General features: G+C 38.3%; 2 protein-coding genes across 3 annotated transcripts; one reads left to right on the forward strand and one right to left on the reverse strand.

The window, feature by feature from the left end:
- Positions 1-613: 613 nt before the first annotated feature.
- Positions 614-5,071, reverse strand: LOC140169707 (vesicular acetylcholine transporter-like). Its single transcript, XM_072193004.1, is given in 2 exon segments — positions 614-3,923; positions 3,926-5,071. Coding segments are annotated over 2 exon segments (1,716 nt in total). The 5' UTR covers positions 4,554-5,071; the 3' UTR covers positions 614-2,835.
- A 1,410-nt stretch (positions 5,072-6,481) lies between these two features.
- LOC140169709 (presenilin-associated rhomboid-like protein, mitochondrial) lies at positions 6,482-23,975 on the forward strand. 2 transcript variants are annotated; one of them, XM_072193006.1, is made up of 10 exons: positions 6,482-6,580; positions 10,556-10,631; positions 12,497-12,719; positions 14,193-14,324; positions 15,274-15,418; positions 16,802-16,951; positions 18,591-18,661; positions 19,145-19,246; positions 19,715-19,812; positions 21,221-23,975. In XM_072193006.1, exons 2-10 carry the CDS (start codon positions 10,582-10,584, stop codon positions 21,315-21,317), a joined length of 1,068 nt encoding a protein of 355 aa, XP_072049107.1. In that variant the 5' UTR covers positions 6,482-6,580; positions 10,556-10,581; the 3' UTR covers positions 21,318-23,975. The 2 variants fall into 2 exon arrangements, with proteins under 2 accessions (XP_072049107.1, XP_072049108.1); XM_072193007.1 differs by having other exon boundaries at positions 6,482-6,575.
- Positions 23,976-25,959: the final 1,984 nt, after the last annotated feature.

The raw sequence follows: 25,959 nt of genomic DNA on the forward strand, positions 1-25,959 counted from the left end.
CTCGAAACTGGGGACCTCATGCTATACATGTAGTTCTGGTTTGGTTTGGTTTTTATGGGGGATCCTGCGTGTTTTCGTATTTAAAACAGGTATTAAATTCGTAGATTTAGTAAATATTTAATTCATGAATCCAAAATCCAAAATAAAACCTAAACCTTTCATTCTATTAAAACACAAGCTAAACACTTTTTTCCAGCATTTTTTGTCTGTCCTTTAGACACCAAAAGTATTTAATTACGACTAAACACTGTGCCATACGAAAACGTTATACATCACAACACTTTGATATGTTTATGTGTACCATTTAGACTGTGGTTATTACGGAAAAAAATGAAAGTGTTTATCCAGAATTTGTCAAATGTAGGAGTACATGTTTCTGAAAATACCAGTGTTTTCAACATGTTCAAACAAATGTGGATAGTTATTACTTTTCGTTGTGTCCACGTGTTTAAAAAGTACCTTACAGAAACTGTAACTTAAAACCTTTCTATGTGATATTTTATCTATCCCTGATTCCAGAAAAATACAGTACTAATTTTTTGGACTACAAAAATGTTATCCTGTTTCACAAATGAAATATAGCTAATATTTTAATCATTTAGCTTCCTTTTTCTTTTAAGCAAACTTGCCGCTAGGAACGAGATTTTTCCAAATAGAACCATGCAGTCTAAGTATACAAAACACCCTAAATGCATGCTGTTGGCTCTTGTTTCCCTCAAAATTAGCAAAATATCAACATTTTACTTTTACTACCAGTTATAACTAAGGGATTAGGATTTAGCTATTTTAAATAGGACATTATTTTTGATCAAAAAATGTACTGATGCGTGGTGTAATTTTCAGGAATCGGCAGTACATGACACCACAAGGCTATATTTACCCAAATAATCATGATAATGGGTCATTCGGTCCATGAGTGGCCAACGGTTCCTGGTAAGCCGTATACTTCTACTACAGTATATGCAGTCTACATGTTCTCTGTTGACAAGGGGCAGTCTTCATTGAACAGCTCTTTTTCAGGGCCAACAAACCTTTAATTTAGCAGATAGGCGAGGTCTGCTTGTTTTCAGTGAACGGCTCTTTTCAGAGCCACCAAAACTTACAAAATCAGCAGATAGGCGAGATCTGCTTGTTTCTGTAGACAAGGGGCAGTCTTTAGCAAACGGCTCTTTCCACCAAAACCTTACGGCTCTTTTCAGAGCCACCAAAACCTTTATATTAGCAGATAGGCGAGATCTGCTAGTTCTCTGTAGACAAGGGGCAGTCTTCAGTGAACGGCTCTTTTCAGAGCCACCAAAACCTTTATATTAGCAGATAGGCGAGATCTGCTTGTTCTCTGTTGACAAGGGGCAGTCTTCAGTGAACGACTCTTTTGAGAGTCATCAGTAGACAAGGGGCGGTCTACATGTCTCATTCTTAGGTACTTTGTCCTGAAGAAGTCAGAGCTACTCCTGACGAAAGCTTGACAGTTCTAAACTTGTCCGACGGCGAACCCGCTAAAAACCTAATTGTTATGAATTCCCGTCGTAAAAGCCTATCCCACAATTTGGGTCATGTACTGTTATCTATTCCAGCTCCAGTGACACGTAATTAATTTCATTGGATCTTTGTATGTATTGTTATAGAACCACAGATCCTTCTTTCCAGGATCTGTGAATAGAACACAATGAACACAAATAGATGCCGTGTTTGATTGACAGTTCAGAGTCATTGTTAAATTGAACAAAATGTGTGATATTGGGGACAAAGTTCCCGGACAAAGTGCATGTTCAAAACCCAACGTTCATAGTTGATTTTTTTTTTTTTATTGCCCTAAGAGAAAACAATATTTCATCACCGGAGATATGCAAGTACACGGCAGATAGCCCGTTATTAATGCCACGGTTGTTTGATGTGATCATTTATTAATTTCTCTAACAAAACATTATATAATTTTCAATTCTAGATTTTACAATACCAACAACGTTACAGTTATCACACTAATATACACATATAATTTTCTAGCCATTTTAAACATAGATTTTCCTTTCTTTATCAAGTTTGTCTTTTTCTGCATTTTTGTGATGATGTTTATTCTATAAATTGTACATTTGTGTTTGAATTGAGGGCGCTATTTACATATATTTAAAGTTTTATTTAGCCCAATAATATGAGTTATTCCTTTCATTTTATGATGAAAATTTGTTAGAAAATCTCCCCACTACTTATTACTCATTTTCCTAATGTTTAAATGTTATTATACAAGTGTCTACCCCTTGTTAAAGATGCAAACAAGATTTAAGATAAATAGCACCATCAGTTTTCAACTTTGCTTAAAAAATGCGCAGTTTTCCGCTATTATTCATTAACAGAAATTCTATTCACGTCGTATCTGTTGGAACTGGCAACTCACCACTGTTTCCGAGTGTTTCCCGCGTCCATTGTGATATATCGACAGTATCGGTACAATTCAAGAACTCAAAATGCGTTGGAAATACATTATTCCTACACTGCTTACATGCATTTTGTCCTGGCTATGATTATGCCAATATTTCCGAGTTCTGCGCTCGGGGACACATGATCACTGAATATAAGGCTACTTATTATTATACCTAAATTTGCAGTGACCTTTTATTTATATCATTTTATATCAGGTAAAGCTAGAAATGTTCATCATGATGAACAACGTACATCAGGCCGATTTTTGGCATAAATTGACTATGACATTTGGCTATATTTGGCTGTATTGCCTCTGGCTATATGAAACCGGTTTATGTGGTAATGTCAATGATATAAACCTGGGAGGTCACGTGAGGTGAAAATGCACACTTTGGTTAAGGCAGCGGTAATGTAATATTATGGCGAGTTAATCTTTCTGATGATGGTCTTATTTACTTGTTCTGCTGTCGTATTTACTTGAGGAAACTCCGCATGCACAATTCGGTATTGCTCAGCATTTGACTCGTATATATTTGTATATACCGGTTTCTCAATCTTTACTAACAGAAATAGTAAAGGCAAATACACAATTGTAAACACACTTATCAATATACACATATATTTGAATCCTAACGTATTTGAAAGCACCACTGATAGTACCGCTGCCGGTATGTAAGGCAGTTGAAATCCTAAATTGGCTAAGCTCATAATACGACCGAGAGAATTCGCGTATTTGATCTCGGCAATCTGAGCAATAATGAACATCAATGAGTATCGGCAAGCACTGGCGCAATGGATATGGAAGAAAAGACAAACGCCGACAAAGAATGGTGACGGCGAGAGAGGAAGATACGCAATTGTTGGCGCACATAGACCCATATGTACTAGTAAATACATCCATAAAATGTTAGAATTGTAAGATGCAAGTCTACTGCTGACGTAGTTGGATGTGAGCATCGCGAATCCGGATATTCCCCAGACTAAGCCAATATCGGCAGGTGTGCAATGGAATGTCCATAATAACCATAGAGCGATGACGGGTTCGAGGCTACATTTGCCAAGCCAACAGATTGTCATAGCACCTATACAGATGAGGAGTTGATGGTCTGAAGCCAAATCAACCAGGCGGACACTATTTTGTTCAGTTGAGTTTTCAAGGTGGTCAACCGCCTCTAGTAATGATTTGTCCTCTATAGTGTCTGACATAATCCTCGCGTTATCATCATCATCATCATCATCATCATCATCATCATCATCATCATCATCATCATCATCATCTTCTTTATCTTCATCTTCATCTTCATCTTCATCTTCATCTTCATCTTCATCTTCATCTTCATCTTCATCTTCATCATTATCATGTGACTCTGAATCATTTGATTTTGTAATACCATTCTGTTCCTTATTGAGGTCCTGTTCCTGCTCTTTGGACGACCACAATTCTTTTTCATACCCCATCCAACCAAAAGAGCACCGAACACGAAACGTCACCATGAAGCTTATAAAAGCACAAATTGAATAGGAAGCAGAGAAAGAAAACAGATTTTCTGTCCAAACTTTTGGACCATCACTCCACTATAAACCGCTCCAAAGAAGCTAAAGCAATTACCCGCCATTGCAATAGCGAGTGCTTCTTTACCTCGTTTCGTGTCGGAGGGATAATCTTCACCAATTCGAGCCAATGCGATCGGTATTAGAAACGCCTGGGCTATTCCTTCCAATGCCTTTGCGACAAAGACGATGATAAAACTGTTAGCGGAAGCGTACGACAGAACCGCGCAGATAAGGATGGTCATTCCAATCACAAGTGGTACATCATGTCCGTATCTGTCCCCTAATGAACCAGTAAAAGGTGAAAACAAGATACTTAGCACCGGAGATATGAAGTACACGGCAGATAACCCGTAATTGATGTCCAGATGTGCTAACTCAAGACCAGAAGTCCTATTCGAGTTGGAATTATCATTGTCAACTAAAAAGTCGGTGTCATCATTACTGGTCCTGAGTGTTACCCACGTCCAATGCGATAATAGCGGTACAATTAAAGAGCTTATAATGCGTTGGAAATATATTATTCCTACACTATTAACAAGCCTATGAAATTTATTTTTGTCAGTAACTGCAGTGGATGCCATTTCTACAAATGGTGTTTTCGCCGATTCGAAGTTGCTTTTGTTCGGCACGCGGATGATTTTGTTCCTAATCTGTGGCTGCAAGTAAGTGTGGTCGTTTTGAGTCTTGGAGTAGGAGAACCCAGGCCGATTTACTGTCCAGCGTATATAGCAGGCTTATTGTATATGCCTTGAGTCTATTTTATAGCCTCTCTCTACAGTAGCACTCATGTCTACTAGCTTCTACTTCGCCTCTCCAGTACAGTAAAAAAGCGCAATAAGCGCAATGATTTATAGTGCGCTACGCACAGGCACAACGCCTTGACAGGTAGACGTTCATCCACAAGTTAAGCCTCAGCACACTTTACAGGTTGTCGCTGATCACTACGGCCCACATCACTCTCCTTCATTTATTTGTCTCTGATCACTAGTACGGCCCACAGCACTCTGCTTTATTTAATATTTATTCCTGGCAGTATTTTAGATCATACCTATAAGTCATTGAGTAATCCTGTACTTATTTTAATTTTAACTTGTCAAAAATGCTGTGTTCAGTGAGCTAGATAGGTCATATAGCAAACATAATGTTTAACAATAATGTTATTGTGATTGCCAATCTATGCATAAACAAAATCAGGTTAATCATATATGGTTGTCATGTCACCCCAGTGTTTGGTTATCAATGAACTTAAAGATAATAAAATGAATATTAAATCTGTTCATCTGGACTTTTATTTTGATAGCGACATGCAGTATCGCCCGGGAATATCGCGTCTCATCCAAGACGCACCATTAGGCTGACTGAAGGAAATCTTATATTTAATCTTTAAAAGACCTTCCTTCACCTTATTGCAAGGAAAATTGCAATGCATGAACTTTACCAACTCTTCAGTCGCAAAAAAGCTCAAAAAGCAGATGGCAGCGAACCTGAACCAGACTTCCATGCCTTCGTCCATGACCTCGATGATTCATATTTTCATTCTGTCTGGCATCATACAATATTGTGGTCCATGTGGGACGCCCGGCCGGTGGAACGTGCATAATAATTATGTCGCCGACCTTTTAAGGTGAAGGTCTTTTAATGATAAAATAATAAAGAATTGTCAATTTTTTGAATTTTTGTTTGTGAGTGGGGACGACGATGGGTGTTTGTGTTTGGATATATCTAGCATATTAAATATGTATAAGTTACGTACGTTACTTAATATTCATTAAAAGGGCATTTCGTGATCCACAGCAGCATCATCCCCCCCCCACTTTTCTCAAATAAAGTTGAGATTTTTATATCACTGGAAAAAACCCTCAAACCTCAGTCAAAAAACTTTAAAAAACCAGGAAAAACCTGTTTTTTTACAGTTTTTTTTACATTAAATATAGCCGTTTTTAAGGATTAAGTGGTATTGCTTCATCTTAATAATCTTATCAGAACATTTTCCGGCTCAAACTGACATGGAGCAGTTACCACTCCAGTTCCCCCGAATGACAATTTCCGCCCGACTGATAGGTCAAACTGGGGGGGCTATGCCCCTCCTGCTAGCGCACCGTGACGTGTTCATTTCTAAGTGGATCGTTTTAAACACGTTTTGTATGCCACAGTAACATTTTCAATCGTATCAGAATGTTATTGTAAAATATCTTTTTAATTTTTGCAAACATTTAAAACAATATTTTGAACAAAAAAAAATCACATTATATGTTTTACAGCAACTTTAAAAGTAAGTTTTTTGGTTACTAACTTTTTAGCGTTTTATACCCATTATATAACCCGAAATTTAGCGTGTTTAAAATTTTTTTTTAACTTAAAAGAAAATAATCATCAACTTCATAATATTAATAAGCGCTATCTTCAGAAGATAGCACTGTTTAAGTTGAAACGTTATCGCCCAGCATCAGTCCGATTAGCTTTGTATCGTATATTGTGTACCGCCCAAATAACGGCACGGGCTGCCTGTAGTCAGAAACCATCGGAAATCAATGTCAATTGCACTCTTGCAGAAGAACTGGTTTGCTTTCTTTACTTTTTAACACTTTTTTGTCCACAGAGAGGTGAGGTAAATATTGATAGAACGTCTCTAAAGATGCACTTCATAGATCAAAGCTTATAAGGAGTCGCGGACGAAATCGATTTGAGTTACACAAAGTTAAGCTTACCATCCAACTGAAGTCTGAAGTCTGAAGTCATGAATTTTAATTTACAACTTGAAGTTACATCATCATGACATAATTAAAAGGGCATTTCGTGATCCACAGCCTCATCCCCCCACTTTTCTCAAAAAAAGTTGAGATTTTTATATCACTGGAAAGCTCTGGCTACATAATGTTTATAATATTTCTTGCAGATTAATTCGTTTAGCAAAGATATCGTGAAATTTGAATTTCGTTCTGGTGCACCAGAACGAAATTACAACGTATTGTCTATGGAGCAGTGTCATACACATAATCATGCATAACTCGCAAACGCAATATTTTATCGGAATCAACTGACATGTTGGGAATATGCTTTTTTCGTGGATATGTACTGAAAAATGTCATAAAAAGAGGATGCTAATTGCTAAGATTACGAAATACTCCTTTAATTAATCAGATAATATTCGTGTTACATACTCCATCCATGTCCCATGACTCGGACACCGTGGACACAAGTACACAGTCACAGTACATGCCATGGATGGTTGGTTGGTAGGATTTTCCGCCTTAATACAGGCGCACCACAGATTTCATAAAGAAATGTCCATTTAGAAACATAGAAATACACAAATTAGCGTCCCGCCACCATCAGCATTAATCAGTCTTCCGTCACAATAAAACTTTTGTCCATTCAAACATGTAGCCACAAAGATAACGAGTGTCAAAAGTTCATTTTCCCGTCACCGCGAAAAATACAAAAAGTGCTCATTTAATAGTGCTCAAAAATGCCACACAAATAAAAACATGCATAAATAAAAAATGCCACAATGCCAATATACATATGTATGATGTACACTACATACATGTACTACCAGTTCCAGGGTTCCGCCATTTATAATATTTGGTAGATCGGCATTGTCATTTTTTGTAACGCTTGTGTCTTTTGTATTACAGTATAAAATATTGTAAAGAGTGCCTACTTTGAGTTTGAACATAGGGCCTATATTCTAAACAAATAAGTTAAATTAAGTTATAGGTGACCCCGGCCATCCGGGTACTTATTTTACATGATGCTACAGTGCCTACACTTACACTTTTCAACCCACAACCGTGGAGCAGTGCGACTAGTTGAAGACTTGTAGCAGAGTCTGTTCAGTCTGTTTACATTTTGTTTTGACCTCGAATCGAGCAAATTCTGGGCCGATTTCGGTAAAATAAAGGTTAAATACTTGGCAAAAATTGCATTTTATGTCAAGCTGAACACATGAACATGTAGAGGAGAGTCTTTATTTTTGTTGTTGGCTGGAGGCCCCATGTCGAGAAGTTATAGAAATGGTAGTATTTTGGCCGATTTGAAAAGGGACAAACCACAGAAAACTACAAATCTGACTTCTGAATTGGATTTGTTGTCAACGGAGGTCAACGGCTTGTGACGTCACCTCCGTGGTCACCTATAATGCGATCACCCGTTGTGATTGGCTGTGTTTACTTCATTACGCGCATTGTTTTCTACTAGATTTCACTGATTCTAGTCTCGAAGGGGGGAGGGGCACCCGGGTAAAAAAAGTCTAGAGGGTGGGAGTTGCTCGAGAAGTCTAGCCAAGAATTTGCTCACCGATAGCTTCACATTTTAGGCTAAAGACCATTGCATTCAAAATCTAGTCGGATTCGCTAAAGCATGACACCGTGTAAAGCAATGGAAGTTCAGAAGTAAACACAGCCGGTCACGGCAGGCGATTGCATCAATAATGTTGCTAAAACACTTCAGCAACATTTTAGACTGTCCAAAATAAGCAAATCTTGCTCAAAAGATACAGTTAACTCATCGAAATAACCGCCGTCCGACCGAAAAACGATACCAACGCACTCTAGCATCGAATGCGTAACTATCGTGTGCAAATTCTAAGCTAGAGTTCTCGAGTAAGGTGGGAGAGAAAGGGATGGGAAAAGGGGGAAGAGAAGAAAAGAGGGTGGGGAGGGGAGGGAGAGAGATCGAGAGGGGTGGGGAGCTGGGGCATAGCCGGTGGGAAACTGCCCCCCAGAAAATTTTCAGGGATAAAATGGGGACAACAACGGGTAAAGTGTCCTTTTACTAAAAATTACTAAAAATGGGACAAAAATTTGGCAAATGGGAACAAAATTGGGCTTTGTCCCCCTCCACACACACACCAGGGACATGAGACACGGGCAACGCTACTGAGAGGGGGGTAAAGTAGGATCGATCGTCATAGGCGTATGGTTATTTTTCAGCATACTGCTTGTGATTTTAAAGCATGTATCGAAACAATCTTATTATGGGGCTCCCCTCCACTTAAAAAAGGAAAGGAGAGAAGAGAAGAGAAAGGGAGAAGGAAAAAAAGAAAGGAAAGAAGAAAAAAAGGTTCATTTGCATGTAATCAAGTAGGCCCATGCCTAAAATGCACAGTTGGTCGATATAGGCCTATAATTATTTTAGGCATTGCTTGAAGGCGGGTCCTTAGCCCAAAATCAAGTGAATATTACTGTGTCCCGCCGATATGCAGGGCCTGTCACATTTTGTCGCCAAAAGTGAGTATTAAGACGGACTCATGCTCAACATCTACATGATCAATCCATGCATGCTTTAGTGATTGCGAGTCTGAAGTCTTATGAAGTGTCAGTGGACCAGTGTAACAATTTTGAAAACTGAGTTCGGGTCCTTTTTGTTGTTGAAAGCAATGATATAAATAGTGTAAAAATGAATCAATGATGCACCAAAATGGCTTCATTTGGACCTTCATTTTGCAAAATTTCCCAACTTGTGATTCTGAAGGGGAACATCCCCTGAAACACCCCATGCGTATGGATAAACAACTGGCCGTTTTTGCTTCTGCATTAGACACCTCACTTAATAACTTAATAATTAGGCCTACAGTAGTATATAATGTAACTTTTTCTAACTAATAGTGTCAAAATTGCCCACCAAATGGCTTCAATTGGGCTTTCATTTTGCAAAATTTATAAAGTAATAATTTATACAATAACAGTGAAAACTTAATGTCCACGAATGTCTTCAGTTGGGCCGTCATTTCAAAAAATGTTCAAAACTAAAAATGCCAAAATAGTCAACCAAAATGGCTTCAATTAGGTCTTCATTTTGCAAATGTTTCCCACTTCCGAGGAAGGTACAGCCCCCCTCAGACAGAACCCTGTGTTGCGCAAGCGCTCCGTGATGGCCGCTTTGCCAAATAGTGCAAGAGAAAAATGCGCGGAAAGTTTTTTGCCATTTTGAAGCTAAACTGCATGATTAAATATGGTGCAAAAGTGGAATAAATATAATGCAAGCGAAGAATGTAAAAATTTCCACTTTGGGGGCTAAAATGGCCAAATATGAGGTTAATTTGGTTAGAAACCCACATACAGGCGTCAACAATGGGGGGGGGATGATTGTATGTACCACCCCTCTGCCAAAATATTGGGGGGATTTATCCCCCCATCCCCCCTGGGATATATATGCCCATGAATAACTTCTACTTTTTACCTGTTTTTGTTTGTATTGATAAGTAAATAAAAAAAACCTATATTTTTTACCTAGATTATTGTTATCTATAGTAAAACTTGAAGTGCAAAATGAAAAAAAAAAAAAAAAGAAGCCTCTCGTGTCCCATCCAATTTTATCTTATCAATATATTTGCTGCAAGCTCTGCACACAATATGTATGACAGATTGATGCTTTTTCTGTAGGAGTTGCAAGCATTTTGGGGATAAAAGAGCGCTGCACTTCCCAATTTAAGGAAATTACAGAGTTGAACATATTACCCCAGGGTGCTCTTTACAAGCCAATAATTATATTTATTTTATTTGCCACAACATTTATGTACAATGCATGAATATCCACTCATATTTGTGTCTTAAATTGTTCTGATTTCTGTCAATTCCAGGCAAATTATAGACCTACTGTGGCAAGATGCTCAGTTCCATGTGCAGACGTGCCTGTCTTGAATGCAGCAAAAAATGGTAAGTACAAATGTTTAGGCGAGACATAAGACGACAAAAAATCACCTTGCCCTGTTCTACAGGCCGCGCGCCTAGGTTTCATTATCATTGAGGAATAGGACCTTTTATTTTTTCGGAGAAGAGCAGGTAGGGCAACTACTTGATTATATTTCTACATGTTCATACTACATACTCTGAAAATTTTAGAAAATTCGCACGAGTCCGGTTTTTTTAAAATCACATTTTTGTTCCTAAAATGGGGGTCATAGCGCCCTCAACGGACACTCTCTCCATAGGGCTACATGTAAAGACCAGTTATAGACAAATGACCCTAAAATAAAACGGACTTGTGCGAATTTCCTCAAATTTTGCTCATGATGTAGATGTAACATCTGGAATGTAATCCAAGTAATGTCGTTGCTGCTCTTCTAAATTAATTTTTTAAATGTCCGCCCAGACCAAGGTGGGCGGACCAACCCTTATTTTGAATTTCGGGGATTTTTATTACTATATGAAATATATAAAAACCCAATGGCCACAGTGATTGATTCTGAATTTTCAAATTTGTCAGCTTTCTGTGATTTTTATGCCTTCACCGGACTGTGGAGGTATTATGATTCCTGGTTGTCCGTCTGTCCATCCGTCCATCATTTCATCATTTCGTACCTCCAAGATTGCGAGCGCAATGTCTTGAAACTGGAGCCTGGGAGGGGTGGCCATTGGCGGTCTTCGATTTCCAGTATGGTAGGTTTTTGTTGCAAAATATGGTAATTTTAATTAGCTACTTAAAAGTAGCTAATATGCATAATTAATATCATTTGTGACCATACACCACAAATGAGCCATAAATGTTCTAAATTGTATTCTGAGTTACAGTGTAAATATGCATGAAGGTCATATTCATAGGTACGTCAAGTTGGTGCTACATGTATCTCATTTTGATAGCGATTATCAAACACCTTTTAAACCAATCAATAACCCTATTGTTGAAGAGGATATAAGCTTCTACCTATGTTTATAGAATTCTTAAATTGCTAGTTCAAAAGTTAGGGTTAGGTTACAAGCAAACTTTCATCAACTCTTAGGACAAGACAGGTACCTAAGACAGTGCACCATGCTATACCATTTTTCATCGTGGCAGTGATGTCAGTGTGCATTTCATTGGGGTGCAGCCTCAAATTGCTAGGGTTCCCTGAAAGCACTGGTGTACACATGCACACACTTAAAGACGCCACATAGATGTGTGAGCGAAACAGCTACTTGTACCTCAACACGTTGACGTCACTGCCACATCAGGATGAAAAACGGTATACATAAGGGATTCTCCAAAGAATGTTAAATACTTAGAGAATAAGCGATAGGAATTTTTATTTTGCCTATCCTCTACCGTGTGATAGGCGACAGGCAGGTCCAATATTTTGAGTAGTGGATGCGCGCAGCGGTATCCACTACGATAAAAATATTGGACCTGCCTGTCGCCTATCATAGGTAGAGGATAGGCAAAAATAAAAATTCCTATCGCTTATTCTCATTCTTAGTCAGTTAAATATTATTTTGATAACTGTAAACAATTTTTAAAGCAAAAACTAAGTTACCGTCATAAAAACTCCCTCATTATAAAATGAAGCGAAACTTGTTTACAACTTCACGTATTCTGATGCGCGTACTGCTAGCGCGTTCGCGTATTCCGCACTAGTCTACGCATCCAGCGCGATACATACGCGAACCTCTACACGCGTATTACGCATTATCAAGACGCATGATGACGTGGGGTCGTCTACGGCCTGATAGACGGCACCCGAAATCATGCGATTGTCCAATCAGAAATGTGTCTAAGAGCTAGACCACTCCCACTGACTAAGAATGTTATATTCTTACATCAACAGTTCCCCCTGGAAACAGGAAGTGCGATATTTCAAACAAACTAAAGACAAAGTGTCATCATTAAAAAGTAGCAGCAGTAAAGTAGTCAAGAAACCAGCACCGAAACAGAAGCATGTGGAGCAACAAACGGATAAACAGAGTCTAGAGCATCTACAAATAGAACCAGAGTTTACAGGAAGAGTGCCTTTTAGTAAACTAGTCAAACCATTTGGATTTGCTTGTGTGGTAAGTAGCTAAGCTAAGGCCAAAAAAAAAAATTGTTGTGTTGCCCTCAACCGTCGACCCTAAATCCTGAAAAATCAGGGTCGCAATTTTTTTTTTTTTTTTTTTTTTTTGAATGATGATTTTTACAGATTTGTTCAAAAACTCAATGTTTTTCACTTCAAATTAATATTTTATTGAAAGACTAGTCTTTAATTGATGTCTAACAGGTATCCAGAAGTCAAAATTGACAAGTATCCCTAATTGAAGAAGCATTATTTAATATTTGAGGGGATTTTTGAAAACTGAAGGTTTAAAAAAAAAAAAAAAGAAATCCGACGGTCCGACTCAAATTTCCCATTTTTCCACTTGAGGGCAACACAACAATTTTTTTTTTGGCCTAATGCTGGTTTCATACTTTCCTGCCTTGCTGCTCTGACGACGATTTTTCTTCACTGCGCAGAACTTTGCATCAGAAACCCTAGTGGTGACCAGCGGCGATCCGATATATCGATCACTCCACCGCTTTACCAAAGTGGCAGCATCGCTAGGAGTTCAATTTAAGTCAACTTGGGAGCAGTGCCGCTCTGACGTATGTGAACATGATACAATTTTTGGCGATGCTGAGTGGCAACATTGGCTTTCATAGTCATGCTGCAGCTGCTGATCGGCATGCTGATCCGCTTGCAGAAAAGTCCAAGCGACATGATGAAGCGTCACGCTGCTCAGCGGCAAGCGGCAGAAAGTATGAAACCAGCATGGGAGTGATCTATTTTTCTTCTTAAAGATGGGTGACCCAATTGACAGCATCATCCCCCCACTTTATCCCTTCAAAATGAGGATTTTGGTGAAATTTTAGGTCTAAAATATATTCTGTTTAAATGTTATGAAAGAAAAAGTGATAGCCACATCTGGGCATCCCCGATTGTGGTATAGCACACATACCATTCTATGGGCCATTGTGAAACACGTTTTTACTTCTAATATCAAAATGGCTAGCACAATTTGCTTCAAAACTTTGGTACTGGCCTCAATGTGAGGTCCAAACACAATCTGAAAAAAAATCTGACTACCTACCTTTAAAGTGGGAAAACAGTGGGAGCATACATGGTTGCTAAGTTATATAAACTTTTTATATGTTCATTTTCTTATAGTTTATTGCTCCTTATTTTTGTCTACTGTACACAGGCCTATATTAACCCCATGAGAACTACCTGTTTTCATTACATTATCAATTGGACCAATCAGCAACATTGTTAGAATAATTTCACCACGCAAAAAAATTGGGGTGAATCATTTGCAACGCTCCATTCTGATTGGTGATTAAAATGAAGATATCATGTAATTGACCAATCAGAGTCAATATTAGATCGGCAGGTAGTGCTCAGGGGTTAATTTAATTATTGCTGACTCTGGTCTGATTGGATCACATCATGTCACATGTGCTGTTTCTTTATGGACACAGAATAACATCTTTACGCACCATTTTCATTTTAGTTCACAGCCTGTAGTTTTGGTGGTGCTGCAATCTGGCAATATGAAGGAATGAGATCACAGGCATTACAAAGATTTGCTGATACTTTTGGTGGATATTTCCAAACACCAAAAAGAGGAGAGTTCAGGGAGCTAGTAAGTTTATGTAGGGTTTACGACTGTTCAGTGCCAGAAGTGGGTAAGTGCAATAGCTGCCCTGTGAACATTTGGCAATTTACACACAGTATATTGTACTCATCTACACATGGCAGTTATTGCAATTACCCATTTCTGGCGCTGAGCAGTCGTTACGTTCTAAAGAGATTAGACTCTATCATATCCGTGTCTACATTTATATTGGGTTATTCCATTTAAAATCCACACTACCCTGTGGAAATATTTTGGAAAATCTTCTACAGGGGGAGCATATTTCCACAGGAGGAGTATGAATTTCAAATGGAATGAACACATTAGCAGCTCCATTTGAAACTCACTCTTCCTTAGTGGACGATTCAGCAATACAGGAGCATTCCATTTGCAAGGATGAGTGTATTCTTTTTATGTAAAAGATGAAAGGCAGACACCCTCCACAAAAACATAACAATAGATTAACCTTACAATAATACATGTTTATACATCTACCTGTATCAATAATATAGTTGCTCAACTCCAAATAATGATTTTGTGGAGGTTATCTGCCTTTCATCTTTTTCGTCAAGAAAACACACATTTATAGGCATAATGCTTTAGGATGGAATTCTACTGTGTATTATATAGCATGCCTTTTCTCAGTACAATATCTTTTTTCAGTTCACTAGCGTAACATTTTTAGTTTAACATGTGCATGGTGATCTAACGGATATTGCATTCAAATTATGATCACAAGGTGGCGGTTTGAACCTTGGGCAAGACAGTCATAATATTATTATCTCACTTGTCCCACTCCATCCAGGTATAAAATGGGGAGCTGTTGGGAGTAGGCATACTGGGCACTGTACTGTTGGCAGTCTTGTAGTGGCAGCAGGAATAAATGTAAAGTGGTTTGATAACTAATCTATAAGTGCCTGCATTTATGTTATTTATTTTATCTTCTATTACTTAACAGCTGTCCCAATGGTATAGCAAATTAGGTGGTACAGAAAGAACTACGCTAGGTATAATAGCTCTCAATGTAGCCGTATTTGGGTGTTGGCGTGTGCGTGCTTTACAACCAGTCATGCTTAGGTGGTTTACTGCAAGTCCTGCTGCTAGTAAGTATAATGTACAGTCCTTACACGTAGGTACTATTATAGCTCACCAATGTGTACCATTTTCACCCTGATGTTGCAGTGACTCGCATCTATGCCTTACAATGACTTACTGTACAAAAAAGCAAATAAAAATCATGTAAAATCAGCTGTTATGGGCCAAAATGTATTGATGATTTTGTTTAAAATTTTTAGAAAACGTGTTTGCAAAACATTTTCTTTCAGATTTTGGTGATATTTTAGGGTAACTTTTTTGCCTCCAGAAAAAAGGAAGTAAACTGATCCTGATATCTACTATAAAATGTTGGCACTTTGAGATATTTGTAACAGGAATAGTACTTTAAACATAAACTGGCCTCAAAAAGAAACTTGTAATTTTTCACAAGGTCATATCTTAAAATCCTCTCCATAAAATGAACAAAAATTGCTCACAGGATTACTTCAATACTCTACTCTAAACACATGTCAGTAACCAAGCAGTTGTCCAACTGACGCAACAGCAAAATGCACTGACATGGAACACCTTCCTGGACCAAAATTCACAGCCCAACAGATTTCTTTTGTTGGGTTCCAATTATTCGCCTGTACATGAACAAAAATTACACACATGATAACTTCAATACTCTACTCTAAACACATGTCAGTAATCAAGCAGTTGTCTAACTGACACAACAGTAAAATGCACTGACACAGAACAGCTTCCGGGACCACATTCACAGGTGAATAATTGGAACCCAACAATTGCATATGAGGTAAGGACCGTTGATGTCAGGACTATTAAAATCAATATATTGGCCACTTAATATCCATAAAAATTGATAAATCAATTTGCTTCCAAATTTTACTCATATCTTCTATATTCATCCATAAATGAAGCTATACCTATGTAACAGGGTGCATCATGCCACAAATGCACCAGCCACCTTCCAGCAACTTATGGAACGCTATTCCATTTGGACTCATAAAAGTGCTATGCCATTTGGATTCACAAAATGCACTAGCCACCTTCCAGCGACTTGTGATGGAGCACTATTCCATTTGGACTCATAAATGCACCAATCACCTTCCAGCCAACTATGGTGCGCTATGCCGTTTGGACTCACAAATGCGCCAGCCATCTTCCAGCGACTTATGAAGCGCTATGCCATTTGGACTCACAAATGCCCTAGCCACCTTTCAGCGACTTAAGGAGCTCATTTCATTTTCCCCCAATTTTTGGTTACTTTTTTTTCATTATCGGCAACTTGGATATCGATTTTCTTCAGAAAATGATATCAGCGATATCAATTGGATAGTCGATTTATTGATTATTATTGATGTATCGACGGTCGTTAATATGAAGTAAATAATAATAATGATGATCATCTATCTTTTTTGTTTTTGCAGGAGCCACATGTATACCTATGGTCCTATCCACATTTAGTCATTATGCAATCTGGCATTTAGCAGTTAATATGTATGTACTATGGAGTTTCACAAGAGGTATAGGACGTAGCCTGGGCAAAGAGCAATTCCTGGCTTTCTATCTTAGCGGTGGTAAGTTTGTGACTATCCTTGGTGTAAGCATACTTGTCTTGTCTTGTCTTGTAGTTGTACTACCCAACTCCCCTTGGTGGAGGGGTAATGCGGGTAGGGTTAGGTGGTGCGCTTTGAGGTAAATTATTTGAGGTAGAGGTCTGTTACTGCTTGCTTGAAGAGGTTGCTGTCGTTGATACTGGTGATGTGTTGAGGTAGTGCGTTCCAGTCTCTTGTCGTAAGTGGTATAAATGAGTTCAGGAAACAGTCTTTATTGGCTTGTAATGGGATATAGCTGTTGATGTTAGAGCGGCGTGAGAACCGGGTGTAAGCATACATTAGCCTATTGTCAAGAATTCAATGAGGGATTGGACAGCTTTATTCCATAACCTATATAATCCCAGACTTGATATACGCTAACTCTTGAGTATGCTGACATAAAGGCAATAATATATAAGTTTGACTGGTGACATTTTTGACATTATATATTCGTAAAGATTTTGAGACCAATAGCTAATAGGGGAGTTCATCAAAATTAGCAGTTAATAAATAATACTCTGGAGTTTCACAAGAGGTATAGGAGGCAGAGTTCGCAGGTATTTTGCTGGCAAAAACTAAAACAGTGATGAATAGTTCACTTTTTTGATATCAAAACAAATTATTAAGTTACAAAAATAATTTCCTAAGTGTAAAAAGGCCAGATTGGGTAACAATGAGGTGACAGTGGCATACCAAATTTAAAACTTTTCTTTAAAAGGACTTGACGAGACAAAAAATATGTTGAATGATTGATCTACAGTTGTGTGTTATTGTTTATGAGCTTTTGTGATACTTTATAATATTTGACTGACTACATTTTGTGGTTTTGCCATTTTTGCCAGCAAAAACTGGGCAAAAACCAGGTAAAAAGCCAGCCAAAAACTGGCACTTTACCACTTTGCCGGCAAAAACAGGTTTTTGTAGAAACTAGAAAAGTAGAACCCTGTTAGGAGGTAGTCTGGGCAAGAAGCAGTTCCTGGCTTTCTATCTTAGTGAGCATGTTGGGGTTTATCCTCCCTGTAAGCATACATATAGCCTATTGTCAAGACGTCATTGAGGGCTCATTTAATATGTATATACTATTGCGTTTCACAAGATTCCTAGGAGGCTTTCTATCTTTGTGATGGAAGAATGCATAACATAACATAGCAATGGCGCTTAATATAGTGCAATACCAAAAAATGAACATTATTGTGCTTTACAAAAAATACAAAGTCCATTCAGTAATTTGAATACACAAAATTAGCATATATTGTAAAGACTTTGGGATTATACAACATTTTTCCGTAATAAGTTAATCCGTCTTGATACTAGTATGCTTACATGAACGTAAGTTTACCTAAGTTTGACTGGCGACATTTGGAAATATATATTTGTTAAGATTTTGAGACCAAAAGCTAATATTGCAAACAAAACACTCCTGGGTTATTATTAGCCTGTTATTGTCGCTATTGTGTAAAATCATAAACCTTTAAATTTTACCACAGTGTGCTATCCCTAAAATATGATAATGAATATTTTGGGCCCGATGGGTGAAAAGGTTGCCCACATGGCTTGGGCAAACCTGTGAGCATGGGTTTAGGACATTTTGATCATGGATATTTTGTTGTTTACTTTCCAGGTGTGTGGTCTTCCTTTCTTAGCTATTTTGTCAAGGTTGCCTCAGGGAGATATATTGTCTCAGTTGGAGCTGTAAGTATTAAAGATAAGTCGTCATCTGCATCGCTACTACCCTGAAAAGCACCCAATTTTGGCAAATTTGGGGGATTTTGTGAATAAAATGGTATACTGATAGGTTGCAAATAGCTGTAGAAAATTTTAGTATCCGAAGGTTTGCATGGCACATCCCTGTACAAAATATTTTGAAGACCCCCTTGTTTGGGTTGCACTTAGAAACAAATATATAAATAAGAAAACAGAAAAAATATAAGATTTTAATAATATTGATAATAAATTAGTGTGCATGTAGAAAAAATATCAAATGTTGAAAGGAGCAGAAAGGGAGTTGGCTTTTCATGACTAATTTCTGTGTGACCCCTTCAGAAGATGCTGGGGTATAAATTTTGCAAGGACTTAATGGTTTGCCTCTCAAATGCCAAGATTGGTTATATTGTAAGTGCTGTTAAGATGTATACTATTTACCTATTGACATTTGTTATCTGTTTTTTCCCTCAGTCTGGTGCTATTATGGCAGTGCTTGGTGCCTTCTGTTTCCAGCATCCTGATGCTAAATTAGCTATAGTATTTTTACCCTTCTTCACATTTTCGGCAGGAATGGTAATTAAGTTACTACTACATTCTACAGGCACTGAGTTATTTAGAGTCTAAACCCTCCAATTGTAAACTCAATTCAAACAATTTCCAAATTGTCTTGCTGACAGGCTTGAAATATTGTTTGCCGACTGAAATTGTAAATGATAAATTTTTTTTGCCAGGCACTCAAGAATCCAAACAATAGGGGAGGGGTGTGCAGGGACAAAAACAATTCTCAAATAAATTTCTTTTCGTTTACCAACTAGTTGCAATTTTGATACTAAAATGGGCCAAACAATTCTGGCCATTGCAACTTTTCGTAAATTTTGTCCTGGTATAATTTTCTTCCTGTATTTACAGCCTTTGTGTCCCTGTATTTCTAGCCATGGAGGAAACTTACCCCCCCCCTGCCCCTGGTTGGTACGCCTCTGGTACTTTTTGTATTTTAATTGATGTTTGCATATATAATTATGTTTCTTTTTTTCCTGGCAGGGTTTGAAGGCATTGGTAGCCATTGAAACCACTGGTGTAGTTCTTGGATGGCAATTCTTTGACCATGCTGCTCATCTAGGGGGATTACTCTTTGGGATGTAAGTATGCATACACACACCCCACACACCCTACACACCCCACCCACACCCTATACATTAACTCTTGACCATGCTGCTCATCTAGGAGGATTACTTTATGGGATGTATGTATACACAACCACTCCCATACACACCCCTACCCCTACCCCTACACACACCCACAATGGTTTAGTTCTTAGATGGCAATTTCTTGACCATGCTGCTCATCTAGGAGGATTGCTCTATGTGATGTAAGTGTGCATACACCCCCATACATACCTCTTACACCCCTGCCCCTCCCCCCACACCCCCACAATGGTTTAGTTCTTAGATGGCAATTCTTTGACCATGCTGCTCATCTAGGAGGATTACTCTTTGGGATGTAAGTATGCATACATGCCCCCAGGCACGCCACCACACACCCCACCCACACCCTACACATACACCCCCACCCCCTACACGTACCCACCCACACACACAATGGTGTAGCTCTAGGATGGTAATTCTTTGACCATGCTGCTCATCTAGGGGCATTGCTGCATGGGATGTAAGTATACATACATGCCCCCAGGCCTGCCCCCACACACCCTACACATACACCCCCACACCCTACACATACCCACCCACACCCACAATGGTGTAGCTCTAGGATGGTAATTCTTTGACCATGCTGCTGCTCATCTAGGGGCATTGCTGTATGGGATGTATTAAGTATGCATACATGCCCCCCACAAACCCTATATACATATCTACCCACACCCACAATGGTGTAGCTCTTGACCATGATGCTCATCTAGGAGGATTACTCCATGGGATGCAAGTGAGCATACACACCCCACACACACAAACCGAAAGACATGCAAACAAGGCCCTACATCTTTTTCCTGTCTATAACCATGGACCCACTTGAATGTGTACATCCTATATACAAGCGAGACCTGGACCTGCTGGGATATGATCTATATAAATTTTTACAGTGTTCGCAATACGCTGGTAGGGTTAGGGAACCAGGGACCTGCATGGGTGTCCTTGGTTTGGCATTGTATTCTTGGGCAGGCATCTTCATTTGCAGGTTAACACATCCCCCATTATGAACTTCGCACGTGCAAACGGAGATGATATCGTGACCCATAGCCTCGTTACCAAGTTTGACTAGCCAAAGGACATGCTGCGATCATCATGCACCACAGTAATGGCGCACCACGGCGCATACGGCCGGCAAAAGCTGCAAATGAGATTATTTTTGCGAGCAAAACTAACAAGAAATTCTTTAAAAAGATCGTCATGGCAGATTATTTTTTTGATTTTCGGGGAATTTCGGATTTTCTAAATTCCCAAAATACAAAAAATCCGGAAAAATCACACCCCTGTTGTAATCCGTCCAATTTTCCTCGCTAATAATCTACCATAATGTTGTTTCATATTTCAGGTTTTACATGGCATATGGACACAAGCAATTGTGGGACAAGAGGGAGCCATTGATGAAATCATGGCATAAATGGAGGGGAAAACCAAGCGATGTTTGATGCACATGGACATTATTAAGCAGTTGAGTGTACTCAATCGGTAATGATAAGAGCAATTTACGGGAGAGCAATTTACAGGAGTTCGATAGGGTTTTAGAGTGGTGCATAATTAGAGTGTGGCGATGGGAGCTCAAAGCACCGCAGTCTACTAAGTTTGTGCTTGTGAAGTAATTGAGCGAGCTTGAAATTCTCTTCGACATGGAAATCTGGACAATAACTCAGGGAGCTGCTGATGCTGGTTGTGATGATTATTTCCAGAAGTAGGCTGATCTGGGTTCTGTAGAGTTGCACCCTTGAATGATGCCGAATGGTTTAATATACATTTGTTGCCTGTCTTGGGCCATAGTGATCAACAATTTTGTGTAAAGTGTGCTCAGTGAGGCTTATGGTTTTGGTGAAGCAAACTATAAAGCACCTCTTTTTTTCATTATTTGTCAGGGATAGACATTGTTGCCAACATATTGAGCCCACTTCTCAGGCACGGCACTTGAGAAGTTACACAATACAAATAGATGTACACCGTAAGTCTGCAACTTCTCCAATCTAATTCTGTGAGTTGTCTAGGCTTGTAAAATGAGACTGATTAAACATAACGTATACAAAGCAGTATTTCTATAGCATTTTTCTTAGCTTTGCTAGCGATGACCGAAAGTGCTTTACAATGCCAATTAAGGGAACATACGGAGACCCCTTAATGTATAACAGATGGGGAATGAAATCTTGAGATTTTGGCCAAAAATATGAGACTTGGTCAAAGTCTTATTTTTATTCAAGCTTGACAAAGTGTTGATAGCTTGCAGAAGTATACAAGCAAGGCTGTGTCAAAATGAATGGTACTCATGTGCATATTGTTTTAGCATTGGGGGAGCGAGCCCCCCCCCCCCCTCTGGTAAAAGCAGGGAGCAACAAAAAAGAAGGGGCGGCGGAAGATGATGGGGCGGCAAGAAGAATTATTAAAGAAAAAGGGCGGGGCAGAAGGGGCGGCAAGAAGAATTATTAATTAAAAAGGGCATAAAATTATGGAAAAATAATGTAACTGTACCTTTTTTGTTGGCAGGATGTGGGGGGGGGGGTGTAACACGTCTAATTCTTTAATATTAAAAACAATTGTTGAGAAAACTTTTGAGCGGCCACGATACCCCACTAGTACTCACTCATCAGGTTTTGGTGTTCATTGACATGCCTGCTTCTGCAATAATGCAACGTTGGATCCTCTTGAAATGCCCAGGATTTGAAGTTTTATGACCTTTTATCATTCAACTATAATACAAATAAGTATAGCTTCTATATTTTGATGTGGTAGTCTTGTCCATAAAGTGGAAACTGGTGGGTACCAATCATTTTGATACAGCCTGTATACTCAGAGTCCGTCTCTAGCATTTTGGCCCAGTGAAAATTTAGATTTGGTGCACAAGAATTTGCAAATCTGTATTATGATTTGTTTATTGGAGGAATGTTTGAAACAAAATGTCCATGTAGTTTTGTGTCCAAAAATTAAATGTACCAGCAGTAGGTGGACTCTTCTTATCCTGAATGATACATTATGGACAGATTGTTAACTTTTAAGAACATTTTAAACATTTCCAGTCAGTTTTATGATGAAAAATTGAAATCATTGTTAGGTCTTTGTGATTTTAGCATCTTAATGGTTCAATAGATATCCACAAAAATGCTTATTTCTAAAATTTCAGTTGATTTGGACCATGAATTTGCAAGTTATGCAAAACAGCGTTCCATAGTAGGCTACTGTCCTATAATTTTGGGCTGTCAATAGAACACAATTTGGAACGAAACCTTAAGCACACAATCACGATGTAGTCCTAGGTTTCTGATGGTATAAAAATTTCAACTTTTTGGAAGTAAGTTGGAGGGATGAGGCTGTGGATCACGAAGTGCCCCTTTAATTTGGCCAAGGAACAGTTCTAGAAAATTCTAGACAGTTCATTGGTTGATTACCATTTATCATTTTTACCATCACCCTCTCCGTGTGATAGTCTTTACCATCCTAGTGCTGCGCCGTAGTGCGCTGACTCTCAGACTTGCCAATTTAGTTATGGGCTGGACAGCAAATTGTGAATAATGTCACGGCAAAACATAGTATTATTATGTTGATGAAAAAATGTATTCCCTATCTTAAATAGTATTTTGAGTAATAGAATTTATGTACTGTAAAAGTCAATATTTTCGCAAGAAGATGTTTTCGCGATTTTGAAGATTTTATCAATTGCGCGAGAATTAAATTTCGCGGTTTTGATATTGATACAATAGAAACCTAATGCAAAAGGTTATTTTCGAGAGTTTTTATTTTCACGATTTTATGTCCACTCACGAAATTTAAAACCTCGTGAAAATTTCCACTTTTACAGTATGAGTGATATAAAAAACTTGGTGAAAGATGAATTGTTCCATTCCACTCGCCGTTGGAACAATTCATCTTTCACCTCGTGATTATATTTCGACCATTACACGAATTTAAGACGGTTAATATTTGTATACTATTAAATTGGGATATTCCAGGGGTGCAAATTTCAAATGAGGTCACCTGAATTTGAATTCTACACCCCCTGAGTAGGAGATTAAGGCCACATCTTCCATAGGGGGATATAGAATAGCCCAATCACTAATCACCATTAGACCTGCATAACCTGACTTTTGGGGGGGGGGGTGGGTATGGAGACATACACAACCCCCTAAAATTTGTCCATGGAGGATCTGGAATTACATTATTTTATATATAATTGCTTTTATATGTTTATTTAAAGCACACTATATTAATTATTTTGTGACCTAAAATTAGTGTAAAAAAGGCAATTTGCATGGTGGTAGTTTCAAGACCTGGCTGCTGGATTTGAATCCTATATTTGATGCGTAACTGTACAAGCCAGTTGGATGTCTTTCCTTTTTGAAAATTAAAGCTTCCACCCTTATTATTCCATTACTGTTTTGTTAATCTCCGAGTCCGACTTTTTAACGTGCACTGGTTGAAACATGTATAGTGTACAATTCGTAGAATTGGGTTTTGGTCATCGGGGCCAAATTCATCAGTGACACCTAATGCAGGTTGTCCTGGGTAGAATTAGGCCAGAGTTCACCGAGTGGCACGAAAACCAGCACTACAGCAGTGTAACTAAAATACCTATTACAATTCAAAGGTTCAGGGGTATTAATGCTGTGTCACTGGAGCTGGAACAGATAATAGTAGATCGTCGATCTACTACGCTAATTGCTGAAGTCATTTTTGGTAATTTTGAGAACATATACAAAGTATAGTTCAAGCATGCATTAAACCACATTTTGTACTTGTTCTCATAGTTACAAAAAATGACTTCAGCAATTGGCGTAGTAGGCTGACAATATTAGACCTACAATCCCAAATGGCACTTATGCACATCGGCTCATTTCCAACTTGGCATTCAGGTCTTGGAACTACCAGCTTTCAGTGTTTCGGTTAAGCAAATTACTGAAGGATCATATAATCTTCCTATTATGAACAGATGCTATTCTGGAAGAGGGAGAAACAATGAAATACACGATGCACCATGTATTAGTTCTGTTGTTTTTAATTTATTAATATGTACATCACACACACATAAACATGTACTTTTCTACATGTATATATAATAAAATATCTACAACAAAATGCTATTACCTTAGTGTTTGATTACAGTGAGTATCTGCAGTGGGATTGAAAGGTCAATGTTGGTTGAAACAAATGAATGAAAAATAAGTCTCCCTTTGAGGCACTTTTGTACATTCCCTCCCAGGATAAGCCACAGCTTACTAATATGTATCACTATATACCTAGTTAGCACCCTCCCCTAAAAGCACAACTTGACCCCTATAATATACAGTGAGCCAAAGAATTAAGGTACCAGTTATGTTCACCCCTGTATATCCTAAATAAAGACAAATATGTCAAAATTAAAACAAGCAGTCAATACCTGTACTCTTTAGCTCTGATTTAAGACCTTATTTGTTGAAATTGGTTGATAATTAAATTAATGAAGAAACTAAATAAAAAGTTGAACTTTTGTGTTCTAATCAATGGAAGCACGACGCTGGTTTTAACGTGTTAATCAATGGAAGCGCAGCGCTAATTATCTTGTTCACAAAAACTTTGTGTACAAATCAATAGGGCATTTAATACAGCAAACTGCAACTTTTAAATTGGTATCTTCCTTGGGTTTTGGGATCGCCGTGACTTTATTTCTTGAACAATTTCAACGAATGAGGTCTTAAAATCAAGCTAAAAGATGCGGCTATTGGCTGCTGGTTCCAATTATGACATATGTCTTTGTTTAGGATATACAGGAGGTGAACATAACTGGTACCTTAATTTTTTGGCTTACTGTACATAACTTATGTTATCAGTGTGTAGTTTTTTTTTGAGGAAAATGCAAAATTAGTCACAAAATTTATCAAGGGGTGTAGTACCACCTTAAGGCTCCCATTTCAAAGCACTTTTATTATGGGCTGTGTAATAATTATAAGCCCTACCCCCCAGAAGCATACAAACCAGTACAGTACTATTATGTAATCCCAGCAGAATAAATTAGTACTTTGGTGCATAATAATGGAATGTAGTTTTTTTTTTTACATTAATTAATATATTGCCAATTACGGTGACCAAATGTGAAGAAGA

Source organism: Amphiura filiformis, chromosome 14 (genome assembly GCF_039555335.1).
Source record: "Amphiura filiformis chromosome 14, Afil_fr2py, whole genome shotgun sequence".
Classification (NCBI taxonomy): Eukaryota; Metazoa; Echinodermata; class Ophiuroidea; order Amphilepidida; family Amphiuridae; genus Amphiura; species Amphiura filiformis.

What these genes read in the sequence shown, in the direction of transcription:
- LOC140169709 (XM_072193006.1), top strand. Translation starts at nt 10,582, where the DNA reads ATGCTCAGTTCCATGTGCAGACGTGCCTGTCTTGAATGCAGCAAAAAA. An exon ending in CATTTGGATTTGCTTGTGTG is followed by an intron (nt 12,720 to 14,192) that starts GTAAGTAGCTAA and finishes TTTTCATTTTAG; the next exon opens with TTCACAGCCTGTAGTTTTGG. An exon ending in TACTGCAAGTCCTGCTGCTA is followed by an intron (nt 15,419 to 16,801) that starts GTAAGTATAATG and finishes TTGTTTTTGCAG; the next exon opens with GAGCCACATGTATACCTATG.